General features: G+C 43.5%; 1 protein-coding gene across 1 annotated transcript in view; it reads right to left on the bottom strand.

Moving 5' to 3' along the window:
- nom1 (nucleolar protein with MIF4G domain 1) overlaps positions 1-12515 on the bottom strand; it is an 87266-nt gene that overhangs the window by 28749 nt on the left and 46002 nt on the right. Inside the window, exons 5-6 of the mRNA XM_070881634.1 lie at positions 10783-11106; positions 8451-8561 (exon numbers count right to left, since the gene is read on the bottom strand). Coding sequence (XP_070737735.1) covers positions 8451-8561; positions 10783-11106 — 435 coding nt within the window. The remainder of the gene's footprint in view (positions 1-8450; positions 8562-10782; positions 11107-12515) is intronic.

Below are 12515 nucleotides of genomic sequence, written 5' to 3' on the forward strand. Positions count from 1 at the left end.
GGACCAGTGACATCTTGAAACAGCGTTTCCAATGCCTGGACCATTCCGGAGGCTAATTGCAATACTCCCAAGATTGTCGGTCAGCTCACCGTTGTGTGCTGCATAACTTAGCCATCATGATGCAGAAGCAGCTGTTATTGAAGACCCACTGCAGCGAGAGTGGCTGATGATAATGATGAGGAGATACAGATGAGGAGCAGGAGGACGAGAACAAGGAAGCCATGCAATTACCTGAACCCAGAGCACGATGGCGGAGGAGGGTGGGCCATCGTGCCCCTTCAACGATTGCTCGAGCCTTGTACCAGCAGCTCATCCGTGAACGCTTTGCTGCCTGAAGGCTCAGCAGCAACTATTCCACATGGACCATGTTTACTGTTTGGACCTGTTCCATACTGTTGTGTTGTGTTAATGGAACAAATGATGGAAATGATTCTTGTTTACTTCAAAAAGTTGTGTCAATAATCGAACAAATAATGGAAATGATTCAGTTATAATTTAAAATATATTTTATTCAAAAGTTTAACAAACATTTGTTTGTACTTAACTTAAATAAACATATTCTTGCATCAAACTTTAAAGTTTTCAGTTAAGATTACTTACTAACTTGTAAATTTACATAACTTACAAAAAACTTTTAATTTGAGAATAGTTACAACTGTAACAATAACAACGACAAAGAAAGGCTGCACCCATCTCTCCTCCACCTTATTCTAAGACTGCCCGCTGCGCTTGGTCTTGGTGACTCCACCACCCCTGCCCGCAGGAGGTGGTGCAGTGTTTCTCGGGTTGGTATCAAGCTGATTCTTTCGAACATCTCAGGTAATGCGCACTTTTTGATGGTGGTGGGGGCGGGGGCAGTCGGTAATGTGGAAAGCTCGGCTTGGGCCTCTTCAGAGGCTGGTCTGGGGATTAGAGTGGGAGTTGATTCCATCAATGGGCACGGGGTTTGGGTGTGTTCCCTTATTGCAGCAGCTAACTCCAACGTTCCCTCCTCATGTGCCCTGACAGTGTCTCAATTACCTCCACCATGCCCTCCCTCATGTTCGCCGACAGTGTCTCTTGAGCAAAAGTGTGTCAACTACCTGCAACATTCCCTCCCTCATGTTTACTGACAGCACATCAGCTACCTGCAACAATCCCTCCCTCATGTGCACCAACATTGTTTCTGTTGACTGAGATATTCCTCCCACATGTTCCCAGACAGCGTTCTCTTTTCTCGTGAGAGGGTTGTTACTTCTCCCGACAGTCCCTGATGGTGTCCAGGAGTGATTGCATAAGGTCAATGCTCTCCGCACTCATTGACATCATGTGAACCACATCTGTTAGATCCTGCATTCGAGCTCTCCTTCCCCTCCTCACCCTGTGTGTGCCTTGCTGCATCCCACTGGGACCCGCAGCCTCGAACGGTGGGGCCCTGTGGCCTCGCTGCACCCACTGGAATCCCCAGCCTTGGATGGGGGGAAACCATGGAATGTCCCATCAACACTCAAACCACTACTCAGGGAAGCGGCTAGCACCTCAATGGGTGGAACCTGCACCTCCTCCAAAGTGAGTGCAACAGCGGGGACTCCATCCATCCATCCCCCCCACCCCCATGCTCTTGGTCTGGAAGGTGGGATTGGAAGATGTCCTCCTCTTCAGGCTTGTCCTCGCCTGAATCTTTGTTTGCATCGTCGGGGTTGGCCTGAAGTTCTGCAAAATATAACAGAACAGACAAATGGTTAGCAGCAGAGGAGGGGGCAGAGTGGCATGATTGGGCACACACAGTGCAGGCAGCAGGCTGATTTGAAGGACCATGATGAATGATTTCACATTGCACCAACCGAAACGTAGCTGAGGGAGACAGCCCCACATGAACCGAAGCACGGCTAGCTCGCACAGTACTTAACATTTAGCAAAGCCAGACTGTGTAATTTGCAGGACTTACCCTCTCCCTCGAGTGTGGGCCCAGCTTGTGCAGTGCTGGTCGCTTTTCTCTGGGCAGGACCCATTAAAGCAGCGACCCTCGCTTCCAAAGTTGTCAGTGGGTGCAGATTTGCCGGGCCTCCTCCTGTTTGAGTTCTTTCTCATTTGTTGTATGCCACTTTCCTCTGCAAAGGTGAAAATATAACTTTTGAGGGTGTCTTTCTGCTGGGTGGGACATATACAGCTGGTCACATTTACAAATGCAATTCCATTGAAAAATGAAAATATTACTTACACTAACTACTTGACCAAGGTCCTGCCACTTCTTTTTGCACTGGCCTCCAGACCTCAGGGTGGTCACCATTGCACAGTAACCTTTTGCAAGTTTGTTCCAGCGTTTCTTCATTTCTTTGGGTGGAACTTTTATGTGACCTCTGCTGGTGTCCAGTTTCTGCCATTTTCCCTCAATCACAGTAATTAGTGCCTCCACTTCAGCCTGTAAAAAATTCTTGGTCCTTGCGCCGCATTGCATCTTGTACTGCAGCTCCGATTTTTTCAATGATAATTAAAGTTCTCACACACACAACTAGCTCTTTAAAAATGGCCGATTGCAGACTGAGAGCTGTACTGTGCATGCGCGCCCATAGGAATCACGTCAAAAATGTCCTTTTTTTTTTGCGCATGCGCAGAAGGGGCATCGTTTTTTTTCGGCGCAGACATTGGGTTCCACCCTCCGAGGCTAGAGGACAGGCTGCACAACGCTAATTTAAAAAAATAGAGCGAGGAAACTTGGTACATTTATTTTTGGAGCAGTTGTGGCCTAGAAAAACAGGCGTAACTCTGGCAATACGCCAAAAACCGGCTTTGGGCAAATTTGAGCCCTTAGACTTTGGAACGAAAAAAATAATTTCTAAGTTTGCAGTGACACCAAATTGGGGGGGGGGGGGGGGGCGGGGGGGTGGGTGGGTGTGGATAGTCAATACTGAGGAGGACTGCAACAAATTACAGGAGGACATTAACAAACTTGCAGAATGGGCATATTATTGGCAAACAAAGTTCAACACGGATAAATATGATGTATTACATTTTGGTAGGAAGAATAGGGAGGTCACTTATTACTTGGAGGGTGCGAGTCTAGGTAGGGTAGAGGAACAAAGGGATCTCGGAGTACAAATACACAAATCACTAAAAGTTGTGACACAGGTTAGCAAGGCCATAAAAAGCAAACCAAGCACTAGGGTTTATTTCTAGAGGTATAGAATTGAAAAGTAGGAACGTTATGGTAAACCTGTATTGTGTACAGTTCTGGTCGTCATATTATAACAAGGATATCGAGACACTGGAGAGGGTGCAGAGAAAATGCGAGGGTATACATATCAGGAAAGGATGAAAGGCTGGGTCTCTCTTCTCTTGAAAAAAAGGCTGAAGGGTGACCTAATAGAGATCTATAAAATTATAAAAGGTTTTGATAGAGTGGATAGAGAGAAGGTTTCCACTTGTGGCGAAGAGCATAACTAGAGGCCATCAATATAAGATAGTCACCAAGAAATCCAATAGGGAATTCAGGAGAAACGTCTTTACCCAAAGGGTGGTGAGAATGTGGAACTTGCTGCCACAGGGAGTGGTTGAAGGGAATAGTATAGATTTGATAAAGTTCCACATGGTAGATTGGTCATGAAAGTAAAAGCCCATGGGATCCAGGGAAAAGTGCCAAGTTGGATCCAAAATTGGCTCAAAGGCAGGAAGCAGAGGGTAATGGTTGATGGGTGTTTTTGTGACTGGAAGGCTGTATCCAGTGGGGTTCCCGCAGGTCCCTTGCTTTTTGTGGTATATATCAATGACTTGGACTGAAATGTTGGAGATGCTGGGTCTGTTTTCTTTGAACAGAGGAGGCTGAGGGGAGATCTGATTGAGGTGTATAAAATTATGAGGGGCCTGGATAGAGTGCATAGGAAGGACCTATTTCTCTTGGTAGAGGGGTCAACAACCAAGAGGCTAATATTTATCCCTCAACCAATATCATTAAACAGATTAACTGGCCATTTATCTAACTGCTGTAGCAGGACCTTGCTGTGCTTTAATTCGCTGCTGTGTTGTTACATGACAACAGTAACTACAATTCCGAAGTACTTGATTTGCTGTGAAACGCTTTGAGATGTTCTGAGGTCATGAAAGGTGCCATATAAATCCAAGTTCTTTCTTTTCTGTTTTCAGTTCTTCATATTCTTCCTGATCAACTTATCCATGCTGCCACACTCCCTTTAATACTGTATTCCTCAATTTAAAAATCAACAATTGTGTGACCGTATCAGATGCTTTTTGAAAATCCAGTCATACAACATACATTTCATTTGCTTTATCAATACACTCCATGATTTCTTCAAAGCACTCTACTCAATATCAGACACACTTGTTGGCTGGCCTTAATAATCAATGTATTTTTAACGGAATTATATCCTGCTTTATGGCTTATGGAAATTATCCACTACTAATGTTAAGCTGGCTGTTCTAGTTACCTGATTTAATAATTTCTTCTACATGCAATTCTGGGTTGAAAAGCAAATCAGCCTACTCAAAGGCTGATGCTGCTTTGTAATAACCATTAGGATATTGGACATATTCAAAGTTTTCTCATCTGGAGAGGCACCTGCAATGTGTACACTCTCCTCCCTAGACCAACTTGGATGACAACAATATGCTCCTTACAGCACTCCACAAATTTCAAACGATATCTCGACTCTAAGAAAATACTGTAGTTGCCAAGTAGAAGAAATGAGCTTCAAATGAGAGGCCAAAGAGGTTTTAAGGTTTCTGAAAGCAGGGAAGAAAATGGCAGAGAACCAGGTATGAGGTTTTCTAAGACAGGAACATAGTGACCAAATGAGCACTCACCAACGGTGGAGCATTAGTGGACTGAAGGGTACACTGAATGAATGGATCAAAGGCAGGAGTTGATTATTAAGGTAAGGTAGGATAAGACCATGGAATTCAAAGGGATAACACGACCTATGAAATCAATTTTCTGAGGCAAGGGAAGCCTTTGGAGCTTGGAGAGAACAGCGGTAATAAAAGTGCCTACTTTGTGCAGGCTGTGGTATTTTAAATGAATTGTAACTTTTGGAGGAAGTTAGGAGAGTACTAGAGAAGCCTTTTAAGTGATGAAGGCACGAACTAGAATTTCAGTAGTGGTGAGGGAGGCAACTCCGCAGAAAGGTGTGGAGCATAAGAAGATCAGTGTTGGGAAGTCATTCAAAGGCCACCATTCTTCATCCAACATGTACCCAAATTTATATTATTAAAATGGAGAAAATAAGACTTGCTACTTCAAGAGTTAAAAGGAATCTTAGAATTGAGAGACAACAGCAAGCATTTACACAGAATCTCCAACAAGATGTCAAGCCACGGCAGACGAATTAGGAGGCGAAGAAAGCTTAGCCAAAAAGATGTGATTTAGAGAATGCTCCAAAGGTTGGCGATAAAGGCAGAGGGGATTCCGGATGGAGTTCGAGAGAGTAGAATTGGAGAGCCATAGTTGTGTGGGAGGGGGCATAACACTGGAGGAGGTTGCAAAAGTACAGTGAGAAAGTTGCAGATGACAATTAGGATGTTAAATTCAACTCATTACGGGAGAGGGAGCTAGTGTAGATCAATGAGGACAGGGATGATGAGCAAGCAGGACATGCAGATGACTTCTGAACCAGTTGGATTTTATTTGCTCAGTGTTAAATTATGGTGTGGATTGGTGAATGGGGTTGAACAGCCAGAGACAGAAGTACCATACCACCTATCTTGGAGACGGAAGCTGGGAAAACTTAATCAACGTCTATGGTAAATATAGATAGGTATAAGTTACACAAGACTGGTAGCCATGACAAAGTGTTAAACAAAGTGTGAGACAAGGGAAGACCATGCATATGCAAGACTATAAATTAAATTATGAGTGGGTTGCAAGCTTCTATTTCAAAAATGAACTGAAAATCCTTTCTTTGAGGAAAAAAAATTGTAAAACTGTCAATATTTATTTTCATTAGCAGGTATGCCTGTAGACAATTGTGATAATGATGGATTTCAATTTTAAATACGTGACGGTAAAGTTCAGTAGAAATGCATCAGTCAATACTGCAAACCAATTTTTGTGAATTGTCCTGTCCGTCCACATATTGCCACCTAGTGGCTCTGCAGCAGCCCACAACTTCCAGGAGCTTGTCAGCTGGCTGAATAAAATGTCACCTCTCCATTCCCAAATTCAGAACGACTTTCAGGATATTCTGTCAAAGCCACCTTCCCCCCCACCCCAGAAGAAATGTGTTCCATCTTCCAAAATTCACGCTTTTTGAACTTTCTCTCCCTTAATCGGCTGCATCTGAACAACTCTCTTGCATATTTTGTCTGTCACTTTGGATGTGGGAAATCTTATATAGAAGTCAGCCGCCGACTCTGCAATTTGGTCATACTCTCTGCAAACTGAGGTGGAATTTATTCCAGAGGAGAAAGCAAGATTTTTTCCTCATCCCCAGGCTCCCTATTGAGAAGGGTCATTAAGTTGACTTGCGGTTTGGGTGGGGAGAAATTTCAGTTGTCAGAAGGAAAGGTTTGGTTCACAATCCTGCTCCGTGGAAATGAAAATCCAGGCCGATTGTACTTGCTGAGGTAGTTTACCTGCCTGAGGTCACCTATCTCCAACCTCTCCCGCCACCACCACTAACAGCGACCCCTCCCCCCACCTTCTACACCCGAGTCAGCTGTGCCTCAGTGGTAGTACTTTCGCCCCAGAGTCAGAAAGGTGTGGGTGTACTTGTTGAGGTAGTTTACTTGCCTTTGGTGGACTGTCTCCAACCACCCCCACCACCCCATGCCCTTGCCCCTCTTCCACTATCAAAGAAATTCCGACAAGTGAGGAGAGCTGGGTAACTAATTTATAGTTTTTACTATGGAATAGCTTCAGGCAGTAGGATAGAAAGACTTTCAAAGCATATTAACTAAAAATAATAAATTAGTCTGAGTAAATAGAAATAATTTAATAATCAATAACTTAAAATAAATTTCTATTGGATTAAATATATAAATAGATAAGGCAGGAGCAGAGTCTGGAGTGATGTATGTGGTATGCATGATGTGGAGCTGCCTGGACTCACGTACCATCCAGGGTGAACTCCCAAGCTATGAAAGATTCGGGTGGAAGAAAGTTAGCTGTCAGCCGCGGCTCTGTGTAGCACTCTTGCACCCGAGTCAGAAGGTTGTGGGTTCAAGTCTCACTTGACTTAAGCACAAAAATCTAGTTGACACTCCAGTGCAATACTGAGGGAGTGCTGCACGTTGGAGGTGTCGTCTTTTCAGCCGAGACGTTAAACCGAGGTCCTGTCTGCCTTCTCAGGTGACTTAAAAGGTCCAATGGCAATATTCTAAGAGTCCTGGCCAACTGGCCAATATCTATCCCTCAACCAACATCATTAAAACAGATTATCTGGTCATTTATCTGATTACTGTTAGTGGGACCTTGCTGCGTGCAGATTGGCTGCCGCGTTTCCATTGCTATATCTTAATCAGCAAATCAGAGTGTTGGAAAAACTCCCAGCATACATCCACACCGAAATACTATGAAAAAGGCAGCAGCTGATTCAACAACAACTTGGTACCTTTAATGAAGGAAAACATCAGACAAAAATTGATAGAGCAAAAGGAGGAAATATTAAGACGGGTGATTAAAAGCTTGATCAAAGAGGTAGCTTTTAAGGAGGGTTTTAAAGGATGAAAGAGAGATGGAGGGGTTTAGGGAGGGAATGTCAGAGCTTATGGCCCAGGCAGCTGAATACACGCTGCCAATGGTGGGACAAAGACAGTGGGGATGCACAAATTGTCAGAGCAGGAGGAACGCAGAGTTCTGAGAGGAATGTAGTGCTGGGGATAGTTAGAGAGAAAGGGAGGGGGCAAGACCAAGGAGAGATTTGATTACAAGGATGAGAATTTTAAAATGAAGAGTTGGTGGACATTAGCCAATGCATGGTAGCGAGCAAAAGGACAGTGGGTGAACGGTAATGTGTGGGTTAGGATACCGGTAGCAGAGTTTTGGGCCAACAGGATGCCGAGGTTGTGAACAGTCACAGGTTCCGCCTGAGACAGTGACCAGGGATGAGGATGAAATCAATAGCAGGGAACGGAGTTTGTGATGGGGCTCTAAGACATTGGCTTTGATCATCTTAATGTGAAACTGAAGGAAATTGCTGTGCATGCAGGACAGTATGTCAGAGAAGCAGTCTGACAACATAGAGACAGTGGATGGGTTGAGAGAAGTGTTAGTGAGGTAGGAGGTATGGAATCTGATGTCATGTTTTTGGATGATGTCGCCAAGTGGGCAGCAATTCACTTGCTGAAACTCCTAAATGGTCGTGACGTGGTATGCAAATACCCGGCCTATGATTTGCTGTATCCGAATCAGCAAATTCGAGTTAGGGAAAACTCACAGCATACATCTATTCATTTGGCATAAATCATGAATTTATTATTCTGTATTTCTACAGAGATATTTATGAGTATTGTTGCATTACCAGACTCCTTTGCAGTTTTCGAAGTCTTTCCACAGGTTCGGGATCATAGCCTGGAATTTTTCGCATATCATTGTTCTTCAATGCCAACATGGTTTCCAGCATAAAACGGATCTGTAACAGGAAAATGAATTGTATTATATTCAGTGCACTGGACTGTGAAAGACCATTTTGGTCCATCTGGCTGACCCCAGAGTTCAGAAACAGAATACACAGTTCATCACTTACATCTCTCAATTGAATTTCTCACCAAATGTTTGTCAAACTTGCTCTTAAAATTACTGGTGTTAAAAGCCTCATTAGACAGTCCATTCCAAATGATCACTTTACTATTGAACAAAATATTTATATTGAGCCGGCCACTCACCTACCCGCTTCTGAGTTTCATCCCATACCTCTCACTATCATTCTGAATGCAATGTTAAGTGGTTTCTCAGGGTTCAATAGGTCAATACCCTTAAAGATCTTAAACACTTCGTATTTTTCACAGTGCTCGAATAGAAGTATTGAATCTCAACACTGCAAGTTGATACTCATTCAGAAAGGCTTTTCTCTTAAAAGGGTAATACGCATTTTTATGTTGATCTACCTCAGTAACTTTGAAATATGCCACCCCATACAAATTGAGATTCATATTTTCACAAGGATCGCCAGATCAAATATTGCCAGTAACCAAGATACTTGAATTCGTTTCATTTTTGAATCATTCTCTATACCAAAGTAGCTGTCAATAGAATGTATGCTTCGCTTCTTCTCCCAAAGTAGCTGTGGAATACTGACTTATCATTCATTAGAATACATGCTTCCCTTCTTCTCTTTCCCACCCAATTTAGTGTCTTCTGTCTCGAAGGCACTGAATCATGCACAATAATGGGCTGGTCAACTATGGAAGCACCAGAGTCAAGTCTGCTCCAGTTCTGAGAAAAACATTGATATAGTTACACCTAACCAGTAAGTGCCACTGGAAAGTGATCAAACTGACTAAAACCGACTGATTTGTTTCCTCTCCCTAGTCCTGACACACTGTTGCTTGGTTAAAATAGAGTAAATCAGCAAAGACTGGGGACCGGTATGACTTCTGCCTGGAGTCATACCGAGCACAAAGAAAATGGGTATGGTTGGTGGAGGTCAATCATCTCAGTCGCAGGGCAACGGTGCAGGTGTTCCTCAGGGCAGTATCCTAGGCCCAACCATCTTCAGCTGCTTCATCAATGACCTTCCCTCAATCATAAGGTCGTAATTAGGGTAGTTCGCTGATGATCGTACAATGTTCAGCTTCATTCGCAATTCTTCACACAATGAAGCAGTCCATTCCTGCATGCAGTAAGACCTGAATAACAGCCTGGGCTAACAATTGGCACGTAACATTCCATCATACAAGTGCCAGGCAACGGCAATCTCCAACACGAGAGCCGACCCACCGTTTTTTATTCATTCACGGGATGTGGACATTGCTGGCAAGGGCAGTATTTATTGTTCATCCTTAATTGCCCTTGCAAAGGTGGTGGCGAGCCACCTTCTTGAACCGCTGCTGTCCGTGTACTTAATTGGCACCCCATCCACCACCTTAAATATTCACTCCTTCCACCACTGGCGCACAATGGCTGCAGTGTGTACCATCTACTAGATGCACTACAGCAACTCACCAAGGCTTCTTCGACAGTACCTCCCAAATCTGTGACCTCCACCACCTAGAAGGATAAGAGTAGCAGGCGCATGGGAACACAGTCACCCCCAAGTTCCCCCCCAAGTCACACACCATCATGACTTGGAAATATAGTGTAATTTCTTCATCATCACTGGGTCAAAATCCTTGAACTTCCAACATAACAGCACTGTGGGAGCAGTCACCACAAGGACTCCAGCCGTTCAAGAAGAAAGCTCACCACCATCTTCGAAGACAACTACTGATGGGCAACAAATTCTGGCCTTGCTAGCGATGCCCATATCTCGAGAATGAATTTTTTTTTTTTAAGTTGCTAATTCTTAAAGGGCAGCTTATAGTATAGGATATTTCAAGTACTCCCAGGTCAGATACACTATAGCAAAATGTAGAATAAAAGCTTCCACTATTGTACCCGAAAAAGTTCATTAACTTAATCCCAGGAGAGCAACCTCTACTGTATTAATGTGAATTATAATTTCCTCCTAGTTCTGATAGATGCCCCTTCAGTGGTATAGCTGAATCAGGAACTTATGCAGGGAACTGCAGACTCAGACCTAAACTGGACAGTTCCTTAGCACGGCAAGTGCTGTATTATGGCAACACTAGTATACAACTTTAAATCCCCAATCCCGTTAATGATTTCCAACTTGAATTTGAAATCCGTCTTACCCTTGTCTGGTCCTGGAATTGTTTACCAACACTGTTAGCTTTGTTTTGGGCCTCCATGATAAAATCCCTCAATGCCACAGCATCATCCTTCCGAAGGGTAAATCCTACATGCTTCAGTAAAAAAAGGATTAGCTCAATGTCCTTCTCTTGAAAGTTGTTTGTGAGCTTCTTAAGAATATCGAACACCAATACAGAGTGCATCACATGGAAATTGTAAAAGTGTGCAATCAAATTGATTAGATTATCACATTCTTTTCCTTCACTGAGATTTCTAGTGTGTTCATCAAATCTCTTCACTATTGCCTCCAAAACATGTGCTCCAACCTGCAAAGCAAAAGGTGTTAATGTGTAACTCTAATATATAGTAGTTAGTTTGAACTATAACTCTTAAAATTCATGATGTCAAACACAGTAAAAAAAGACTTGCATTTATATATCGCCTTTCATGATCTCAGGATGATCCAAAGCACTTTACAACTAATTGAATAGTTTTGCAGGGTAGTCACTGTTATATTGTAGGAAACACACCAGCCAATTTGCACAGTGATCTCCCACAAACAGCAATAAGATTAATGATCAGTATTAGATGTGGGTTGAGAAATAAAAGTTGACCGGGACACCGGGAAAAGTCCCTGCTCATCTTCAATAGTGCCACGGGATCTCTCACATTCACCTGAGGGCAGACGAGGCCTCGGTTTAACATCTCATCTAAAAGATGGCACCACAAACAGTGCAGCACCCCTCCTACAGTACTGCACTGAAATGTCAGCAGAGATGAAATGCTCCAAATCTCTGGAGTGGGACTTGAATCCACAACCATCTGAAATCAGAGGCGAGAGTGCTACCACTTAACCACTGTACCCATTAATAATTTATAGCTCTATAGCTTAGAAGCTTGTAGCTCTATTTGATACCAGAGATGATCTACATGGGCAGCAGACGCTCAAACCCTCCTTATGGCAGCATTCACCCTGGTGCACTCTACAGTGGAGTACTGCTCTCCGGCATGGCAATCAAGTCCGCATGTCAAATCCATTGGTGTCCAGCTGAATTCTACTATGAGAATTATCACTGGTAAGCTTTTACCGACACCAGTACCATGGTTGCCTGTGCACCACACCAATGCCGCAAATATGCAGTCTCCAGAAAATACAACCGCTACACCAGCAAAGGCATGCCGATCCAGACCGACTTAAAACAACCTACCACCAACCCGTCTCAAACCTCGAAGGTCATTTTGGACTGTCGCCAAAGCCCTTTCAGCCATCTCCCCTCAACCTTAATGACCGATGGCGAAATGCTTGGAAGAATTGTGACATATCGAATGGATTCCTTACAGAGAACCCCACAGTACAACCTGTAGGATTAAACCTTCCCTACAAACTGTGGACAACCATTAACCACCGCAGCCGACAAGATATCCACGGTGTTACACAGGAAGTTTTGCCTGGATATCGGACTTCTTTATTGACATTTGATTTGCTACAAAAGAGGACGATACTGGAGATCTCTCATATAGGTAGAGACAGATAGCTATAAACATATACAACTTGACTGGGAGAGGACTTTCTTGCCCTGCCAGCCAGTTTGTTACATAGAATTTTAGCTCTAGAATGAATAGGAAATTAAGAAATAATTGTTTTCCAGCATTACTTTTTACTCAATTCAGATCCCTGGAGCATTGGGACTGGTTCTGAGAGGCGGGATCTGTACAGGTTGCACCTCAACAGGGC

This window comes from Pristiophorus japonicus, chromosome 5, assembly GCF_044704955.1.
Source record: "Pristiophorus japonicus isolate sPriJap1 chromosome 5, sPriJap1.hap1, whole genome shotgun sequence".
Taxonomy (NCBI): Eukaryota; Metazoa; Chordata; class Chondrichthyes; family Pristiophoridae; genus Pristiophorus; species Pristiophorus japonicus.